The 22505-nt window shown below is 41.2% G+C and overlaps 1 protein-coding gene across 1 annotated transcript; it reads right to left on the bottom strand.

Moving 5' to 3' along the window:
* Positions 1–20824: 20824 nt before the first annotated feature.
* Positions 20825–22057, bottom strand: LOC147896645 (uncharacterized). Its single transcript, XM_087381955.1, has 2 exons — positions 21910–22057; positions 20825–21433 (listed from the first exon to the last, which is right to left on the bottom strand). Exon 2 carries the CDS (start codon positions 21397–21399, stop codon positions 21070–21072), a length of 330 nt encoding a protein of 109 aa, XP_087238081.1. The 5' UTR covers positions 21400–21433; positions 21910–22057; the 3' UTR covers positions 20825–21069.
* Positions 22058–22505: the final 448 nt, after the last annotated feature.

The raw sequence follows: 22505 nt of genomic DNA, 5'->3' as shown, positions 1-22505 counted from the left end.
TTAATACCTATGGTATTTACAATGATCCATTCCACTCATCCTCTCAATCCCATACAATATCTTATAAAATAGAAATAAGTGACAGGCACTAGGCTATCACTTGATACTTAAACTCTTATCAAACATAGAAGAAAACAATACCAATGCTAAATAAAAAATATCAAATTTTGGCATCACAACACACACACACACACACACACACACATGTGACTCCTATTAGATGCACACATACACCTTAGAGCAAGCCCTTGATCACAAATATCCCAACATACCCCCTCCAAGGGTTTGCCTCATGCTAGCTTAAGGATACATCTAGTCACATAGTTTCACAAGCCATCTCATGGTGGTCAAGGATAAATCTATGGCTAGGATCTCATGCTAGCAAGGGTGTCCTGTCCAAGGGTCAAGGGTTACAAAAATGTGATAGACCCCCTCCCTCCCAAACAGTTACCTCTCTTGCATGCACAAGGATTAATCTTAGGTCTTTGTGTGGACTCATGTGTGGAGGAGGTTCCATGGAGGAAAACATATCACATGGCCTACATCATATGGTGACTAGAGATGATTTACAAAGACTACAAGAACTAAATAAATAACAATAACATTCTTTTTGGGTCAACATTTGCTTAGGTGTAGCCAATCACAAAACTATTTTTGGGGCCATTTTGGGGCTACAATGCAATGCGCTCCTAGGGGAATATTTGAATTTTGCGTGGACCCGCACTCTTGTCAAAAATTTTCCCGATGTCATGAAGGCACACTCGTGTAATAATGAGACCCAATCTATTTGTTCAGAACACCGCATAGCTCGACACACAACATTGTTGCATTACTTTGTGCAGCATAGTCTTTTGCCTATGCCGCTTGATCACTTATCATTGTGTAGGCCTTTGTTGTAGCTTTGCAACCTATCATTGGGCATGCACCCATGTAGATCATTAAAATTGTATGTTGGCTTGGAGAGACCACCGCATTGGTTCTTGGCATAATTATTAGAAGTGATCTATCACTATGAACACCATTGCAACGTAGTCTCTAGCCTGACCACCTATCATCGTGCAACCTTTTGCTGCATCTTTGCCTATATCCCATGCAAATCATAGTTTGGCTTGGAGAGACCACCGCGCTGGTTTTTGCCGTTATGATGAGATGCAATCTATCATTTTGAGCATTGCCTTAGTGTATCTCTGGCCTGATGACCTATCATTGCCCAGAATTCAAGGTTGTCTTGGAGACACCACCGCACTGGTTCTTGGAGTTATAGCTCTGTTACCTATTTTTACATATTACATCTATGACGACTAGCATGCTGGTAAATAGAAGGAGATTCTATGAAAGCCACCGTGCTAGTTCTTTGTGTACCAAGGAAAATGTATACCGTTGTGCAACCAAGCAAAATGCAATTGACAATATGGCCCTTGAGGGGTCCCCTTTAGGGGCAAGGGCCATGTCGACATGCCATTTCTCTCTAGTGGCATCCTGGATGTTATATAATGCACGTCGACATGGCCCTTGCCCCTAGAGGGGACCCCTCAAGGGCCATATCTTCAATTGCATTTTTTGAAAGCTTAATTATATTTTTATAGATGTATCTCCATGCAACCACAATGGTGGGGTCGTTGGAATTATTTTAGCGCTATTTTGGTCATAAACTAAGGAAATTATAGTCTTTCTTTCATGGTATTTTAGTCCTTGTTGCAGTAAAATATAAATGAGGGCAAAAGTATAATTTATCAAGTGAAAATTGAGCAAAAGAGATGACAATGTACATCACGTCCAATAATAGGTTATATAAAAATTATCAACTTATACCGAGCAAAAATTGAACAGAGGATCTTACATTTATTAAAACTTGGCAATTGCAAAGAGCCTTAAAGGCCAAAAGGCCATAACCATTCAAATACAAATATAAAAGTTAACAATAGTGCATACGGAGAGCCTTAAATTGAACAAAAAGTGATTACATAAATGCCTTAGAGACCAAAACATTACATCCAGTGAGCCCAAAAGATTACATCCAGCCATTACTAAGAGCCTCGTTTGAGCAAGAGGGAATTTGTACAACTTAGTTTTTTGCCAATCTAGCTTGTTACATTAAAAACTTTTAGGGATCTAAAGGAGGATATGATGGAGAGGCCGAAGACCATGCACATTGCCAGGATTCAAATTACGAACCCCCCAACAAGTCGAGAGTACTCTCCTCTGATAATACTGAGGCCTTTGTTGACATCTAGGGGGAACCCATACAGCACAGCCATAAAGAGGCCCTCTACAATCATGTCATTTAAGGTGATGACATTCAGATGTGTGAGGAAGCGCTTGTGGGAATGAAGGGTCTCTATCAGTGCTAGCATTTCTACTCCAGGTGAGTGCAACGCAATCACCTTATATGAGAAGGCAGATACTATTGGGATCACAGAGCATCAAGGGGGGGTGGTAGTGAAGGACAAATTGATGTAATGCAATCTAGATCCTAAGGTCTAAGGTTGTGAGTGTGTGAACACATGGTGTGCCTAGATAGGTGTCAGTAGGTGTTATTGAGTGAATCTAGGTGTGTGGTGTGTGATTGAGAGAATCATGGAACTGATTGAGAGATTTGTGGATCTAGATGCTCTACTGAGCTCACATATGATGTCACTACTGGATGTAACTGGTGCCTATATATTGGGCCTATCTCTCTTGAATAAACTCTCTCTTTTGCTTCACTGGCTGAATCGTTCTTGCTACTCCAACATGTGCTATTAGAGCATTGGTTCACCTTACTTGAGACCTCCTTGAGTGCCATGTCATCATCTTCTTCATCACCATGAAGGTTTTTGAAGCTTTTCTTTCCCTTCTTCCTGTGAAATTTCCTTGAGCTTGTTCTCCTTCATCTTTGAACCATTACTCGTGCCCTTTCAACTCAAGTATCTCTTTGATGAGGCAAACCTCTGGCTAGGAGAAATTAGAAGATAGAGGCTTCTACAGCTTGTGCCTCCTCCTTCTTCAGCTCACACCGTTTCGTGAAATTGAGCCTACTGGAGCCACCATTGCTCAAATGCTCTGAGATGCTATTGGCAACCTTCTTAGGAAGCTGCTAATGAATTTTGAAGGCCAATGGTCCACTATCTGAGGCGTACTGATAGAAAAACCAGTCAAGATTGAAGCTTTTGGTTATGGTAACCTGACGCATTTTTTTGCCCAATCTTGGTTGTAGATATTCTCTATCAATAGATATTTTATTGTTCACCAAATGCCCTCAAATAGCTGCTCTCTATCACCTCAATTTTGGCCTCCAAGATCTCTATATGAAGCTTGACCATTTTTGGTAGATTTCACTAAGTTTGACTATATGTGCTGACTAAATCTCAGTCAAACTGATCTTTGACTGTCAGCATTGGAAGGTTGAATGCATTTTTCATCTTTTATATTGAGGATTGAGGTTATGGTACTTTGAAGTGGATTTCAAGTCATACTATCTTGTTGACTAGTTGACTAGTTAACTAGTGTGGATTGACCATGACAAGAGCTTACATGAAGAAAGAGTATATCATGGCTTGCATGATGGTTTCAACATCTTTCATGATGTATGAAATGAGCTTGTATTTGATTGACTATACCTTGCCATACAATCATGACCACCTCTTGTACAAGAATAGACACTGCCCTTGCATGACAAGTCATAAGACCCTCTTCAATCCATATAATTCACAAAATGGTTTTAAAGCTTAGACACTCAAAGAAGGTGAAGGACTACAAGGACCTTGTATTGCAGGATATGGACTAGATACATTAAAGAATGTGGAGAAGGACAAAGAGCAAAGGAGTTACAAGATTGGCTACACCAAGAACCTCTCCAATGATAATGAACCTCACACTATGGTAGCTTGGAAGAGAAGAAGGAAAAGGACAAGACATGCCATCAAAGAGGGGTATTTCCCCACATCTTCAATTTAGAATTTTTGTGTGTGTGGTCGATAAGGGTTCTCTGCCTTGGGATGTCCCCCTCAAATGATTGTTAGTCTTATGTTTTACCCAGCTGGATCTAAGGGTATTCCCATGCATAGTCACTATCTATCTCCCAATTGTAAACCAAAAGACTAAAGTCAGAGTGAGATCATGTTGGGATGAGGATGACCAAATGAGCCTACTGCTGATGCAACTAGAGTGAATACCAAGTTGTGGATCATGTGTGTTGCCACTAGAGGTGGGCAAGCCATGAAGTTTCCCATGGACTACTGCTAGGGTTGAGGTCATCAATTTGTGGGGGGGAATGAAGGGCAAATTGATGTAATGGGATCTACAGTCCTAAGGTCTAAGGTTGTGAGTGTGTGAACACATGGTGTTCCTAGATTGGTGTCAGTAGGTGTGATTGAGTGAATCTAGGTGTGTGGTGTGTGATTGAGAGAATCATGGAGCTAATTAAGAGATTTTTCGATCTAGATGGAGCTCACATATGATGTCACTACTGGATGTAACTAGTGTCTATATATTGGGCCTATCTCTCTTAAATAAATTCTCTTTTGCTTCACTAGCTGAATCCTTCTTGCTACTCCAACAGGTAGTAGGCATGATGAAGATGAGCGTGTGAGTAGCAGATAATCAGGGGAGAAGATGCAGTGAAGAGTAGAGCATGAAGAAAAGTAGAGCAGGGGCGAAGGAGGGGTGTGGAGCAAAGTAGCAGAGCATGTGGAACATAGTAGAGCATGGGCAGATCAGAGCAACGTAGTAAAATGCCAAATGCCATGGATCTTATATATATTATAAAGTTTGAGCCACTGGGGTTCCATCCATATTAATTGCAAGCCAACGTGGTGGAATCCCCCAAACAGTCCAGTAAACATGAAGACGCCATGTGGTGCCACTCCGGTGGCTAGCAATTAACTTCCATCCCGGTGGAATCTTAGCCACCACGACTGACGTGGCTGATGAGAGCCACCACCACTGGGCAGTAATTTCCACAAATGTAAATCATGAAGCTCTAATCACACATTACCATGCACTCTAGTTCTCTACTGTGAGCATGTGATCTCGGTGAATGTTAATTTTTAATGCACTCGTAGTGATCATGCATGCTAAAGCGCGGTGGTGGGTGAGCGGTGGCATGGTGGAATTGTAGCCACAAAAAACATGGTTGATGACAGCCACCACCATCAAGCAGTAATTCCCATAAAAGTAAATCATGAAGCCTAGTCACCTCTAATCCCTCATTACCATGCACTCTAGTACTCTCTCAAGCATGCAAGCCTAGTGACTAGTAATTTACTACACTCATAGTAATCATCGATGCAAGCTCAATGCTAGTAACTAGAAGCTAAGTAATTGCGGGCCACTATGGTGGTTGGTAATTAACTGCCAGCCCTATGGGTCTTAGCCGCCACCACAGACGTGGCTGGGAATCTTAGATGCCACAACTCTAATCACTCATTACCATGTAAGTCAATACTGCCACCTTGAATTATTCAAAATTTGGGCCAACCACCACCGCGGTGGCTCTCACCTTGACAGTGTAGTCAGACTACAAAATGCTATTCCATTTCCTTCAGTGCTTCATATTCTATCCCTCTCGACCATTTCTTTCTCTCTTGCAATCGGACTGCAAACTCAAGCCTCCACTATTCCATTTCCTTCATCGTTTCATCTTCTATCCCTCTTGACCATTTCTATCTGCCTTGCACTCTTCCTGCAACTTCTATCCCCTCTCATAATGGACCCTGCACATTCTGGGAGCTCATCACACAATCTTTCCTCCCCCTCTACAGCACAGTGTGAGAGCATCTCCTCCCTTGATCTTGAAATCGTGACATATGAGAGCTCCTCTCTCGCTCTTCAAAATCCCAATTTGGATGCCCTCCAAAACTTCATCAGGTTGGTACAGGAGGTGAATGTGACGGAGGGGCAACTAATCTCTCAAGGTCAAAAGATTACCATCAGTGAAAGTGTGATTGAAAAGGCTCTAGGAATTTCTGGAGCCATTTTGCAAGCATGCTTTTTCAAGAAACAGTGGAAGAGATAGGATATTCTAGACGTATACCCCAACACTCATATTAGTAAAGATGGTGGAGTCAAGATTTCGAGCTTGCTAATAGACCTCCAAGATGTGCTAAAGAAGATCATTCACTTCTTTCCTGATACGAGAGGAACTTGCAAGTTGTGGCAGGTTCAAGAAGTAGTAGAGCAACTGAAAGCACGTGATGTATCATTCTCAAGGGCAATCTCCAAGAGCATGCTAACCAACTTGAAGAATCACATGGATGACAAATTCCAATTATCATCTCATTCTGTTGGAGTTGCAGTGCACCTGATGGCATCTACCCTCAAAAGGATCTTTGAGCAATAGGATAAGTAGATGTCTCAAAAGGTGGCTTTTTTACAAGAGAATGCCACCGATGTGGCAAAGGTAGCACAACTTGAGAAAAGTCTTAGGAAAGGTGCAGAAGCCAAGGTAGAGGAGGCAGAAGTGAGGGCCTTGTAAGCACAAGAGCAAGCTGAGGCCTCTATAAAATTGGTCGACATGGAATGGCATATAAGAGAAGAAGTAGAGAAGTGCATGAAGGAGCTCCGAGATAGGCTCAAAGAAGTGAGAAATGACAAGGACATGGCAGACAAGGAGCTAGAAAAGATGTGAAAGGATCTTAAGATTAGAGAGCTGAAAAGGAGGGTCTTTACAAACGGCTCTGCAACATGCAGAATGCATTGAACACTGAAAAAGACCAGATGATGGAGGAGATGAAAAGGGAGAATGCAGAAACTAGAAAGGTGATGTAGGAACTGCAAGAGAGCTTCAAGGCCAGGAAGGATGGGGCAGAGAGAAGCCAAGGTTTAGAAGACAACGGGCTTTGTACGAGCTTGCCATGGCTTACGACAATTATGAAAAGAAGTTCATCATCCTGAGAGATTTCCAAACTAGAGTGGAAGTCTTGGAATCAGCCCATGAATATGTTTTTCAGCAATTTAAGTGGCTTCAATAGATGCTAAGGCATTCAGATGAAGCTATTGCATAGAGTGAGCAAAGACTGGAGGAGATGAAGGAGAACATCCGCAACCTTAGGATAAGGAAGGAAGGAATCAAGAAGCACCTTTGTCATGTACAGAGCAAGACTGTGGTATTGAGGATAGCCGCAATAGTTAAATCGGATGCCTATTCTACTATGCAACAGGGTCTGAAATGCATGGTCTGCCATACCCCCATCATAGATGACTATTATATCCGATGGCCTACATGCTACCACCCTCTGTACGTTTTTCACTTTGGGGTGTTTGTGCATACAAAATCGCTATGTAGAGAATGCCATTTGCCATTGCTCAGGTCATGGATAGATCAAATGTTCCTGCCTGCTATAGCTATCTACAATGATAAAGCAGATGCTGTAGCTCAATTTGCCATTTGGGCAAAAAATACAAAAGACAAGGAGCTCAAATTGAAGAAGGCCAAGACTGCTAATCCTGACTACGAGGAAAAGGATCTTGAAGGGAGGAACCAGACCCCTTCAAGAAAGGAGCAAGAAGGGCTAAGCCTACAACCAAGAAGCTTAAATCAAGGAAAGAGGAAGCGACATGAAGGGAGGGCCAGGCCCCTGCAGGAAGGAAGCAGCTCCATTCTGGAAAGGAGCAAGGAGGGCCAAGCCTACAATCAGGGAGCTCAACAAGGAGTCCTTGAGATTTAATATGAAGGAAAAAGGAGTCTTTGAGATGTAGTCTATGTAATTTGTGTGTAATCTATTAATCTGTTAATCTTCTCTAGAGTTTACTTGGGCAATGTTTTCTCAGCTATGTGACCAGGTAGTCTCCTTTGATCCATGCCAAAGACCATAATGTGAGATGAAAGATTTCAATTATATCACTAATGTGAGACTAAGATTTTGATTAGTCAACTAATGTGAGACGAAAGATTTCGATTAGACAACTAATGTGAGACAAAAGATTTTGATTAGACAACTAACATGAGACTCAAGAATGAGAAGGTCAAGCTCAATGAACTCAAAGATTTTGATTACCAAACTAACATGAGACTAAAGATTGAGAAGATGAACTCTCTCACTATTTAAGTGCAGTGCAGATACAACTAAGAACCCATTATGAAATCTAGCCCCAAAACTCTATACACTAATCCAAACTCTGTACACCGAACCACCTACTATCGATCCACCTATAGCAAAATATATGGAATACCCAAAAAATTTTGGAATGCTTTTGTTCTATCTGGAAACAATATTAAATGGCATCCTCACATAAACAAACTCAGAAAAGGAGGAAAATAGCTGCAAGGAGGACATGCTTTGGTGGTGGGTGTATTACTCAATGGAGTCGACAGAGACGATGAATATTAATTTCCTTGGCTATTATTTTTCTTATGCCTTTAACGTACTTGTCAATCTCATGATGTAGGTTTCTTTTGGCAAGACATGATAGATGGGTGAAGATGTATAGAGCGCAAAGACCAAGATGAAGAAAACCCCCATCAAAAGGAGGAGTTACTATGGGCAAAAAAGTAGCAGAGTCAAGCAAGTAGTGTGTAATCTGTGTGTGAAGAAGTCTTCCATTGTGCATCAGATTGGCCTAAAGAGCTGGGAGATGATTACTATAGAAGGTTGATAAGATAGTTGGGAGTCCGGAATTTCCTTGAGCCACAAAATGTCATTGTATTTTGAAAAAATAAAAATCTTGCAGACATTTCTTAGACTTGTGGACTTTCTCATGGTGCTTGTAATACCTGATTTTGTATCCCGTTTGATTTCAACCACATGGTGTTTTAAGTATCCCGATGGTTGAAATCTGATGATTAATGATAAAAGTCTAAACGGCGCTGCTTTAGTATAGCATTATGCAACAAATTTTAGGATAGCATGGTAGTATTGTAAGGATATCACAATAGTAGTGCATGATAAGTTATCGCCACCACGGTGGTTGAATGCAATAGGATATTAATAGCAACCAACATGGTGGTTTGCTTCTATATTTAGAAGATGAATGGATTTGTAGGATGTCTGGATTCGTTATGGGAAACCAACGTGGTGGTGGTTGGGATATACTAAAAAAAGCATGGAATTTACAAAAACAATTTAATAAAACTTGCACAGTGGTTGTTTGTGATATACTAAAAAGAAGCTTAGTCTCAAATAGAAATAGCAATTTCTATTACAAGTGGACATATTATTTCCTTGCAATGAGACTACATACATTTTCTTAGTACTATCTCAGTTGTCCTTGTCCACCACTCCAAGACACCCCAAGATGTGCTCATGCGTGTCTAAATCCAATTCGAAGACACTCTGCCCTTCTTTCATTGTGGCACAGGTTGCATCTAGAATGTAATAGCTCTTACTAGATGAGAGTACACACATGTTTGTGGACTCTTATATAGCAGTTCGTAATTGCAGCCTCTCTTGGATGTTTATTGTACTAAAAAGCTCCGACTACTACATCCCACTTCTCATAGATTGTTCCTCAATTATCCTTAAATGTTTCCTCAACCTTGTGCTTAGAAAATTCATAGGGAGAGGGATTTTGTAATACCCCTTGATCTCACATCCTATATGGGGTTGTGGCAAAAACATTAGAAATTTTTAGAAAATAGCAGCAAATAGTGCAATTTTATCTCTTTCTATATTAACTTTTGTATAAGATATTGGAAAAAATTACCTTTTAAAGAGAATGAGTTATGTGAACATGAAAAGCATAGAAATTAGATGCAATTTCTCTCTATCCATTGTAGCTTTTTTATGAAATATTAAAATCATTCACTTCTTAAAGATCTCGGGGCACTCATAAATGTGTAAGTCTAGCACTTGGGTTCAATAGAAAGAGTTTTTAGAACTGCCTTTTCACACAATTTGTAAATATAGAAGGGTATCATATATAGCGAGTATTCATAGATTGAATAGGAAATGGGTGTACTTTATTCATGATAAATTTCTAGATAAGGATTTTTACAAATATGCCCTGAATGCACGTGGTATATAGGATTTATACATATTGACTCCACTGAGTTAAAGATATGATTTTTGTGAATGCATTTGCAAAGCAAAAGAGCCCAAAAACATGAAAAATATAGAAAATACAATCAAACATACCTATTTTTCTTTTGTCGTTATCTCTTTATTTACAAGGCAATATGGGACAAGTGTGTTGAGTACTTGTGGTGACGAGGGAGAAAGGAGGTGTGAAAATAGCAAAAGACATAGGTTAAATATGATGGGGAAAATGGTAGGACTTGGCTTTTTTTCCACTAGATTATCAAAATAAACATTGAAACCTTGCTAAGCAAACATTGAAATAAGCATTACAATAAGAATCAAAACACATTTGGTAAGATTTTTTACAATTTCTTTCAGCATTGCCACCTATTTTTACTCTCATCCTCTCTCTCCACACCCATAAACATTTCTCCCTCAGAATTTAGAATGTCTATTTCCAAACTCTCTCTCTCTCTCTTCTCAAAACTCTTTCTCTCTCTTTGTCTTTCCCTACAATTGTATTCCTCTGTCCCTCTATTTATTTTCCCCTCTTTCCCTCTCTATTTTAACATAACACTTAACACAAACAAAATAAAAAATATTTCAAAATACTTCAATAGGCTCTCTCTCTTTGCCTCTCCCCTAACCCTCTTTCCCTCTCTCCTTTAACCAAATCCTTGACACAAACAAACTACAAAATATTTTGAAATACTTTAGCAGGGTCTCTCTCTCTCTCTCTCTCTCTCTCTCTCTCTCTCTCTAAGACTCTACCTCCTTCCCTCTTCCCTTCAAGCTTTCACTCACACACACAAACAAGAAATTATTTTAAAATACTTACTTTGTAATATGAAATCTACTCCTTACTCTCAATTTCCCCCGCCCCACACACAAACAAACAGAATACACATATGAGCTCTCCCCATCTCTCTCTGTACAAATTCATAGATTGGCTCTCTCTCTCTCTCTCTCTCTCTCTCTCTCTCTCTCTCTCTCTCCCCCTCCCTCGCTCCCTCCCTCCCTCTCCCTCCCTCCCTCCCTCCACCTCTCTCTCTCTCTCTCTCTCTCTCTCTCTCTCTCTCCCCCCCTCCCTCCCTCCATCCCTCCCTCTCTCCCTCCCTCCCTCGCTCCCTCCCTCCCTCCATCTCTCTCTCTTTCTCTCTCTCTCTCTCTCTCTCTCTCTCTCTCTCTCTCTCTCTCTCTCTCTCTCTCTCTCTCTCTCTCTCTCTCTCTCTCAGCATTGTGCCCATTTTGCCGCCAGTACTACTTTTTCCGTTGGGTGGCCGCCCAAAGGTCTTTGCCGTTGTTGTTGCTACTGCACTTCTCACCACCACAAAGTTCCTCCAAGTTCACATCCGCCATTTTGAGTTAAAGCTTCAGTTCAATTCAGCTAACTTCAGCTCAGTTTAGTCTGGTCTACTCAGTCTAGTTAGTAGTTCAGTTCATATTTACTAGTCAATTTAGCACTCCAGTTGATAGACTCCAAGTTGGGTTGAACCCTTGGCCCAACCTTGGGGGTTAGCTTAAGCAAGTGGTACACACACGTGTAGGTCACCATGAAATTCTTTAAGGTTAAAGTTTTTACAACCCTAGCCCCCTCTTTCAAGCCTTCATATCCGACCATTGCAAAGACACCTTCCCCTATGCAAAAACTCTTGGATGGATTCCATATCCCCTTATCCAAGCCTCTAATATTTTAATAATTCTCTCAAGGGCCCCTTTTTTAGTCCAATATTTTTGTAATGTCATGGATCTTGTAGATGACTCTAGTCTATCCAAATGATTTTGTAACTAGCATGAGGTTAAATGCAAATGTACTCTAGTGATCCATCCAACCTCACCACCAGATGTCCACATGGCCCTCTTTAGAAAGTCGGCATGGTATGCCACCTTGTAGTGGCTAGGAGTCACTGCAAGCCAAAGTGGAGAAGCTATATTTAACCAAGACCACCCAAGCTCCAGAACCACCACAATTACAATGGGATCCAAATACCCTTCAAGGTGCATGCACAACAAAAGGACCACTATTTCAACAATAAGATGCCCATTGAAAATCCAATGCTAGTCTCCCATAGTTAAAAGTTTCACAAATTCAAGCTGTGCGAATGAAGAATGAATTGGATGGTACACACAAAAAGCAAAAGAAAGTGAACATCAACGAAATGGAATAAGATTCTTCCACAACAACCAGTAGCATTAATAGTCAAGCAAGCACCTCATATTGTTATGAAAGCCTTCGGGAAGTTCTTAACTATTTCAAAAACTATTGTGGATGAAGTGAGAACTATTTCATAGAAACGAGATCTAAATTGAATATCCATTTTTATACCATTAAAAATTTCCATTTTTAAATCTTTTTTTAAAACACGATTTTCTATCATAGGTCTCAAAAAAAAAAACACTAATATTGCATCCTCATCTATATCCACACCCTTAATTTCCTCACTATCAACATCATCATCACTAGGAAATGAAGTTTATGATCCATCCTCCTCAACACTATCAATAGTCACATGATCCTCATCCCTGTGCAATCCTAATGCTGCTTTTGATTGTCCTTGAGTAACTCTAGAAGAGGGCCCAACCTTATCAATGCATTCCTTTCATGGAAGCTTTTGTTTAAAGATGCCAATTGTCTCCTTGCAAAGATGTCCAGCATTGGTCAATCGAAAGTCATAAACAAGAATGTCAACCTCATCAAGAACAAACACACTGACATGTGGTTGACCTTTTGCCCCTCATCTCTTTCCCCTACCACTAGCATTTGCGACCATTTCAAGGGTGTACTTTCCATTGTATACATCATGACTCTTGGTTCTAAACCAATGCACTTGAAGGGAAATAATATCTCCAGATTTAAATCAGATGAAACCAATCACCTTTGCAATCCAAAATAAATGGCCAAGAGGATCACCCTCTACAAGTGTTGCAACCATGGAGTTCACCTTTATATCCTGCACACTTCCACTCCGCATTTCTACAAGTCGCTCGTCTTTTACGAGACCTCCGTGCACCCAAATACATTTCTCTTGGATGTGCATTAATCATACCTTGCAATTGTGTATGAGGAGAAGTTGTTGCATTTTCAACTAGAATTGCATGAATTGATGGCCAATAGAAAGGAACATTTAGATACACATCATTATGTTCAAATCTGGAAAGAATTTGAAACTGATCTTCAAAGAACTCATTCCACCATCTTGTGTCCTCATACCTTGCATATGTGTGGGCCTTCTCAATGAGATTTTTCTTTCTTGAAGGCATTCATGGTAATCAATTTCTCTCTTTTGGCTTTGAGCCCATTGCACTTCTAATAAAACCTCCAGTGGATCTTGCAAAGAAGCACAAATCATACAATCAGGAATGAAAGATAGAAATAGAAATCCATTCTCTGGTAGCCATGTTGGAGATGAAGAGTATTTCTAGCCATCCATGTATGTTTTTCCATCTCTCATCTTTATGCAAAATTGATGTTGAAAGCTTAAATCGTTTAGCTATTGAATACATGTGTCGGATGAATTTCAACCATTCACAAACTTTCTAAAGTCAAATGTCTCTTTCAAGTGTAGCACATGGGGATGTGGCATAAATGCTTGAATTATAAGTGAAATCATTGTTGTCAAAGTGAAGGTATCATGCCGTGCTAGCTTCTTTGATAATGTGTTAAACATCTGATCAATTTGATCATATTACGTGTGACCAACCAAGAGGAACCCAAGTTTGATCTTGGTGAAGATACCTTTCTGTACCAACATATTCAAAAACACAAGCAAAGTTTGATTCTTGTTCTCTCTAGCTGTGTTGTCTGATTGCAAATACAAGAGCAAAGGAAGATGTTGTAATTATGATGAACAATGGTGATTGTTATATTGGCATCATTATGGACATTTGGATATGTCAAAAATACTTTTGATACAAGTTTGTTATTATATATGAGACATCCGACAAGATGCATCTGCACAAAAAAATCCTCCTTCAAATCCTTTGGTACCTTAACAAAATGTGGGAGGTTGGTGTTTTTATGGTCCATTCCATCAATAACAATCCCTATTTATTTTTTCAATTCTTTAGGCACTTCTTTCTATGCTTTGTAAGCTTTGCACGTTCCAATGCTTGTTGTTCTCTCTCTACCTTTAGAGCTTCTTTACTTGATCTGAAAGCACAATTTTGGTATTGAGAAGAATAAAACACTTAATATAAAGTAGATGGACAATACATGAAATATTGAACATGGAGGACTACCCCTTTCATTATTCGATTTGCATTTTTCCTCCTACTCTTTAACTTTGCACATACGCTACATATCCCCATTCTAACCTTCCTTGGAATGGTCACATTTTTTGGAGTAATTCTTCCATTACCTTCTGAAATGGTAGTAGCTTGTAATGAGCTAGAATAATTCTTCCATAACCTTGTTAAATGGTAGTAGCTCGTCCGTTGCTCATTACTGTTTAACATCTCATCTTTGTATATTGAGAATATTTCAAATCTTGTGTAGTTGTCAGTTAAGTGTCATTTGCCTGTGGTTGGCAAATTTACCCCTACATGTTCCTTAAAATAAGTTTCCACCCATGATACAGCAAACCTTCCACATTGTCCAATCAACTTTTAACAATGGCGATTGCTCCATAGACCATCCTTCAAAGACCTAGATATCTATTGCAATCTATTGTTTCCAAGAGTGAGTGCATGCTTGAATGCTCCTCTACAAACCAATATATGGTCAAGGTAGTATTCAAACACATATTTTGTAGTTTGCATGAACTATCGACATAGATAAGCGTCTTGCTCTTCATGATTAAGATTGAGGTAGTCAGATCTGATGAACTTGATCTTCCTAAATCCTACATGTCTCAAGAAACCATTATGGCAACAATATATCTTAGCATGCAACATTCAGGAAAGAAGGATCACTTGAGATGTGTTCAAGATGTACTAACAAAATGCAAAGAGTATGGTATCTCCTTGAACGCTCTCCAAGGATGATTTTTTTCTCTTTCTTTCGTTAAGAGGTGAAACTTTTATATTGGTGTCGAAAGATTGTATTGCCTAATAAAAATAAAAGTTTGAAACATTATGCAAGTTTTGAAACTTTAATGAGAAAAAACTTAGAGTTTTAGCAAGATTTACAACTTTTTCCTCAAATTTTAAAAGAAAATATTAAAAATTATAATACATTCTATCAATATTATGAAACTAAAAAAACTAGCTCAATAAACTTTTGCCATGATTTTACATTAATATATACATATAGCTTCGATAAAAACATCCTTGACCCTCTCAAATGCTAATTCCTTGTCACACATACAGTATTCTTGGGACACATAGCCTCTAGAAATGGGATTGCTACTGACATGGATAAAATCAAGATCATAATGGAACTCCCCCCCCCCAACAAAATGCTACAAACCAAGATCACTCTGATTCTTGAGTCAGCAGCAACAAGGACCCAACACAAGAGAAGACAATATAGCTTCTATGGTGAAGAGTCTCCACGTTCAACATGTCAAATGATGCACACAACTTCTTAAAGCCCAAGGACCGAAAAAGTTTTTTGAGCACCAACACCTGCTATGATAGAATACGTCATTCAATTCATAATGTCATATCAAAGCAAATAGTTATAGAAGGATAAATATGGCACAGTGACACATAATCAAAAGCCTATACACATCTACCTCAGTAGATCAACAATGCATGAAGCTTTCTCATTTCCAAATTCACAAGAAGAATTCTTATGCAAGATGCTCAAAAACACAAGATGGTTCCCACCTAGCACAACGTCGCAAGGCATGGGAATAGGCCCTCAATATGATTCTCATATGCCAAGTAGTCAAATTTGTGGTTGCAATTGTCAATCATATGGGAGTGAGAAAATATTTCATGTCAGTAAAAACTCTCTCACTCCTTGGCAGGGACAAAATACAAGATTGGTCTCAACACATATCCTTGTTGCTACTACTAACAAAGCTGCTACTAACAAAGTACATATCCGCCACCTGTACTGGCAAGAGCTACATTGCCCAGGATTGAGAATCCTAGATTAGTAGGAAGTATTGAAAGGCATGAGCAAAGAGGCATGGTAAGGAATATGGGTTAGCATGGATATCAGGACAGGTGCAAAGTATTGAACTAGACTTATGGAGGAATGTGAGAAGATCAGAAAAGAGAGTGGAGAGGTCGAAAAGACTAGTCGTCAGATAGATCTTTGTCGATTTCGGAAGGCATAGTCAGCTTCAAGGTTGGATGTGCCATGGAATTATATCCCAGGGACTGCGATGGAGCTTGTGCAATAGGGGTTGCAATAGGGATCCAAAGAAAATGACTTCCCATCAAGCATTCATATATAAGAATTAAATCAGGCTTTATCCATATGAGGTTTGAATGAATAGAGAGAGAAAATACATTTCTCTCATCCTCATCCATTTGCTGGCATAGATAACTTGAAGTCTTTCCGTGCACTAGGTTGTTCCAATTGAGATCACTACTGCATATAGCATCTTGAGTTGTAAATGTCCATCCAATAACACCTAACTTTCTTCCACCATTTGAAAACCCTTCCCTAGAAGATTACCAAGTTGCTAAATCCATTTTCCCTTCTCTTTCTCCACTTCCCACCAGCCTCCCTACTTCTCCCTCCTCTAAATCACTACTCATGTCTCACCCCTATAACCTCTTCCTCTCCCGTAAGACCACATATTCCCATTGGTTTTCCAATGGAAGGCACAATCAATGATTACCACCATGAGATTCATGATCTGGATAATACAAATTGCACACCCAAATGAGAGTTGGATAAGGACACAGACAAGATTCCAATTCTTGGTAATCCTATAGGAGGATTTTGGAGACAATGCAATCATGAGGATGGGACCTCTCAGGGATATCCATGCACATTCACCAAGAATAAATCACTTCAGACATAAGCAACAAATTGGAGCCACAACCTGCATGGCAAAGGCCAAAACTGCTTAGAGAAAAATACCTCCTTGAGTATTTACAAGCACCATCTTTCTTTCGGACGCATCCCACATTTGATGCGCTACAAATAGGATGCCAATAGACATGATCTAGGCAAGGAAGATTCTCCTCGCAATTGGCCCCTAATCAATATACACCCCAAGGTTAAATGGACATTCCAAGAAACACTAATCAAAGCCTTGGGCATACATGCATCACTAATGTGAGGTAGCCATGACAAGACACTCAAGAAAAGTGCCAAATACAATGAAGCTCTATGGGTTTCCCTCACCATTGATGACCATCTACCACGCTCACTTTCAATCCAAATGAATAGATAGATGCTCAAATAACTAGTCGCTTGGTTCAACAAGCCATATCAAATCAATCTAGGCGAGCTGTTAAATCTATGGCAATGAGGATGAGAAACACAGTTTAGAGTAATTAAGATGAGATCATTGTGTGTGAAGAGTAGCGGCAAAGTTCCACTTGTAATTTCTTGATCTTAAAAGATAGTATGATGAATTTAAAAGGATAAGGATAGCCAAAATCCTATTTAGAAAAGATCTAATGATACTTGCAAAATTAGGATCTAGAAAGAGAAAGGCGAGAACTAAAGAGAGAAAGACTAAAAGCCTACACTTTTTAAGCTCCCCTGCAAAAAGTATAGACTCCAAGAGGTTACTCCATAAAGTGTAGAGACTCTTACCCAAGAGGTCCCACCCTTAAGGTTCCTACAAAAAGAAAAGAGATCCCACCAAGAAGTCTCCTACAAGTCGTGTAGAGACCAACATGTATAAATCTCTCTCAATGGAAAGAATCTCCCACTCCTTGGGATTTAGTGTTCAAGTTCATTTATATGTTCATGTGATTGATCTCCATTGCATCGATGCTTCCCTACACTATCGTGTTCTAGCATGCCCTTACCCTTGCACTCCCTCCTCCCTTTTCCTCCTGCTTCTCCTCCTCCCTCTTTCTCCTCCCTCGTCCTCCTCCCTCTTTCTCCTCCTCCCTCGTCCTCCTCCCTCGTCCTCCTCCCTCTTTCTCCTCAACCCTCCTCCCTCTTTCTCCTCCATCCTCCTCCCTTCTCCTCGACCCTCCTCCTCCCTCCACCTCCTCCCTTTTCCTCCTGCTTCTCCTCCTCCCTCTTCTCCTCCCTCGTCCTCCTCCCTCTTTCTCCTCCCTCGTCCTCCTCCCTCGACCCTCCTCCTCCCTCTCCTCCTCCTCCCTCTTTCTCCTCCCTCGTCCTCCTCCCTCGTCCTCCTCAACCCTCCTCCTCCCTCTTTCTCCTCCATCCTCCTCCCTTCTCCTCGACCCTCCTCCTCCCTCCACCTCCTCCTTCCTCCCTTGATTCTCCTTCTCAACCCAAATCATGAAGGAGACTAACTCTCTACTCTTCAATCTTGAACTTCTTTTAACTCCCTGCAACCCTCTCTAAACCCTAGAACTCCTAGTTAGCCTTCTCAACCTTATCCACTTCTATAGCTTCCAAATCCCTTCTAAAACCTTGAACTCTCGTGGAGGTGACAAACTCCACCCACTGTTGTGATCAAGCCCTCTTTCTCACCTACACGTGCACGAGAGTTGCTTTCCATGATTTACTCTACATCTCTTATCGGAATCCAACCCGAAGACCTACGCTACACTTGTGAACACCTATGCTACAACAAGAAATGACACAAAACCCTCAGAGCCATGGCTGATCCAATATCGAAAGAGATTACCTAGCAACCTTACACATCCTTGCCTAGATGTGGCCAAGTTTTTTTCCTTTCAAGCTTGTCTAAGCACCTTGAACTCCAACAAACTCAATAAATTTGTTGTCATGTCAATTCCATGCAAGAGCACAATCAACCCACAAGACACAACTAAATTATTTATTTTATGGTAACTATCCAAGGTACCAAGACTCTAAATTCAATAACCAATTTTGAAGATCACCTTTTTTAACAACATTGACACCAAATTGATATTTCCCCCTTAGTCCAAGGGCCAAACAAAGATATATAGTCCACTGATGTCAAGTTTTATTATGTGCACCCAGTGCCACTAGGAGATATTTCTTACATTCATTCAAGAGATCCTCAATAACAGCCATTCCAATTCTGTAGTGTTATACTCAGCTCACGCAGTCCTAGTGGGAGCAATTTCTTCCATTTGTTCAAGGGATCCTCAACAACACCCATTCTAACAGTGTTGGAGGACTCCTCGTGAAGCTGACTGCAGGGGCAGAGGCCAGGCAAGGGGCTTCTTTACAGGCCCAACCAAGGCCTAGCTGTTCAAAAGGCCAATCGGCCCATCATGAAGGGTCTCCACGTCCCTCCAATTCATGTCAGCCAGCAGTAGATCCAAAAGCCTCCAGGAACCGGAGGATTCAGCATCCATTTGAGAGTGGATGGCGAGGGGAAGGAGAGGAAGAGCCTTCCTCTCTTCACCATTGCAGGAAGGAACAGCCCTTCACTTCCACCATTTTGGCCATATAATAATTAAAAAACACTCTTAAGAGGTGGGGGTAGTTGCACTTTTTTACACTCACGCACAGTCATAAAGCACAGCAGTGTATCCCTTCAGTTCAGTTCACACTTCCACATTCATTGGTGGAAAGCTGACGGGGGAGAGAGAGAGAGAGAGAGAGAGAGAGAGCTTATATACAGTTTGCCATACTGGAAACGAGAACATACAGGGAGACAATAATACACAGGCCTGTCACAAAAGTAATCACGTAGACTCCCTTATATACAGTTTGCCATGCTGAAAACAAGCACTTATGGGCTCGACACAAAAATACGCAGGCCTATCACAAAAGTAGTAGTCACGCTGACTCCCTTATATACAGTTGCCATGCTGAAAACAAGCACATATAGGCACAAGACAAAAATGCGAAGGCCTATCACAAAAGGAGTAGTCTCGTAGACCACCAGTACATGCTTGTACAATGCCTTACAAATGCTAACATGCTCAGCATTACCAAAGACAGTTGTGAATTGTCAAGGTGTATTCTCTCCCATGGGATCTATACCTCAGATTGCTCCCTTGGGATCCATACCTGAGACTTGTCCCTTGGGATCTATACCTGAGATCCATAGTCTTGCAACATTTTGTTCAACTCTCATTAATAATTATCATATAGGACACATTCCAGTGTTCACATACATACTAGTAGTGCAGCACCACATTCACTTTGATCATCAATGTTCCACATTTGTCATGTACGTTATTAAAAAAGCATATCTTCAAGCATTCAATATGCCAAAAATCCCCGAATATCTCATATAGCCTCCCAATAATGGACAATAAACTGTGTTTCTACCCCGTCTCATGAAGCACAGAACAGGGTAGAAGATGTGAACATTCAAAAACCTGCACATCTAAAAGTTAGTCGGCATGGGACGTTTCACGTAACTGATCTTGTCTCAATGCATAATCAATATCATTGTCGACAATCTGTTGCCATCAGCATTTGCTTTCTTCCTAACCGCGTGCAAGGTGTAGTGCTCTCCTCATAAGCAACCACTCGACTATCAACAGCACTGCATGTTCAGAGTTTGATTGATTCTTAGACTGGCCATCACAATATATAGAAAGGGTGACTGTGAGAACATGCAACAGACCAACGCAGACATGCCTACCCCTTCATGTGCACTGTGCACACAGACTTTCATTTACGTGAATGCAATCTGAAGCCAATCATGTAGAAGAGTCCATCATCTTGACTCCAATTTTAAATACTGCACTCACAAATGGTTAAATCACCTTTCCAAGACACTTTCATTAGACATTATAAGTCCCAACAAGGGGAATCTTGCTCCCTTCTGTTCATTCGCAAATTGTCAATTGGGTCATGCCCATCAGAAATGGAAATTAAGCACCAAATACAAAGCTTGACTGATAACTACTCGACAGTCTTGTAGCTCATTCTCAAAACGTCAAACTCCATCACAGCTCAAGGCAACAAATCCTGCTAAAGAAAGGAGATTTTACATAATACTTCTGTATACCCACTTTTCAAATCCTCTCAACTGTACAACTTTATACCCATCTTACCAGCTTCTCTATCGGTCTCACTTGAATAGTGGCATTTGGCAACCATCAGAAACGCGAAGTATCAATTACAATTACGCAAGAGCATCCTGACACAAGACAGCTTTCCAAGATGGTAAACTGCAAACTCCAAGGTTTAACACTGCGCACTACTACTAAGATTAATGATCAACTGCCTTCCATCGTCCATGAATTCTTCAAAATTCCAATCGTTGAAAATATCTCGGCGTACTGCATGACACCTTGTAAGCCGGGGACTAAGAGAAACTTCGCCATTTTGAGGAGGCACGGGAGCGACCCTGAAGCCCATAGCACCTGCAGTGGCGATATGCTCTGGAGGAGGGGGGGGAGGAGGCGATTTCCTGGCCCAGCAGCACGACACTGCTGTATCTGACCGCGAGGAGTAACTCCGCATCATCTCAGGAGAGCTGTCCACACCATGACAAGCAAGGCAGACCAGACTCATCTCGACAATACCATAAGAGTGCCCAAGTTCGAAGCTGCACAAAATAGAACTATGTCTGCTGTGTAAAAGTCCGCTAGCATGCGCAAAATCCTTGCGAGCAAATCAAATCTCTCTCTCTCTCTCTCTCTCTCTCTCTCCCTCTCTCTCGCTCCCCCCCCCCCCCCCCCCCCGCCCCCCCCGGGCAAGATCTCTCTCTCTCTCTCTCTCTCTCTCTCTCTCTCTCTCTCGTTAGCCTGCCCACATGCACCTAGATGTACCAGACTTAGACAGAAGCATGAGAACAAACCTCCCAGCCCCAATTCTCGAAGAGCAAGGGGAAGTTCCAGAGAAGGGATTTCCTTTTTGGGAAGCAAAAAACAGACAAAGGAATGAGCGCTACAAGGGTGATTCGAAGCGGGGGGAAACGTTAGAGTTCTACACAAGATGTAAACTCGAACTCGGGCAAAATTGGAGGGCGGAGGGAGCGAAAGCAGAGAAGAGGAAAAGCAGGAAGGGGGAGGAAGGACCAACCTGGAAGGGAGGAGCTTGAGGGGTGGAGAAGCTTGAGGGGTAGAGCACAGAAGACGAAAAGACGGAGATGAGGACGGAAGTGAAGCAGAGAAGATGAAGCCAATACTTTCATTAGTTATAATCTTGTTATAATCTTGATTAGTGGAAAGCAAACGTACCCACTTGACACGTCCTTTCTGCCCACCCGCCCCCCACCCCCCTTTTTTGCCCCTCATTTCTTTTGGCTTTTGGACATGTGCTTACGGCCCTTTTCTTCCCCCCTTGGAGCGCACTAGCACTAACACACCCCCCTTACTCAGGCCCACTCTACCTCACTCAGAGAGGTGTGGTGTGGTGTGGTATGGTGAGGCCCACTCCCTCAGTGAGAAGGTGTGGTGTGGGGAGACAGACAAAAGGCTCCTCCTTATCCCTTGCCGTCTCACTCACTCCCTTGTCTCTTCTCTCACATGCCTTCGTGCCTCTCCATCCTCCTTGCACTTTCACCCCAAAGGATGTTGGGTCACTCCAACCACATGCCCCACCATGAGGGTTTTCACCCCGCTTTAGGTAATGCCTCAATGATCTACCCGAATCACATTGCATCCTTATCAACACCA

This window comes from Dipteris shenzhenensis, chromosome 11, assembly GCF_047967505.1.
Source record: "Dipteris shenzhenensis isolate YYH24624 ecotype China chromosome 11, Dip_SZ_1.0, whole genome shotgun sequence".
Lineage (NCBI taxonomy): Eukaryota > Viridiplantae > Streptophyta > Polypodiopsida > Gleicheniales > Dipteridaceae > Dipteris > Dipteris shenzhenensis.
The sequence above is the reverse complement of the archived record's forward strand: the minus strand, read 5'-3'. Positions and strand labels throughout refer to the sequence as shown.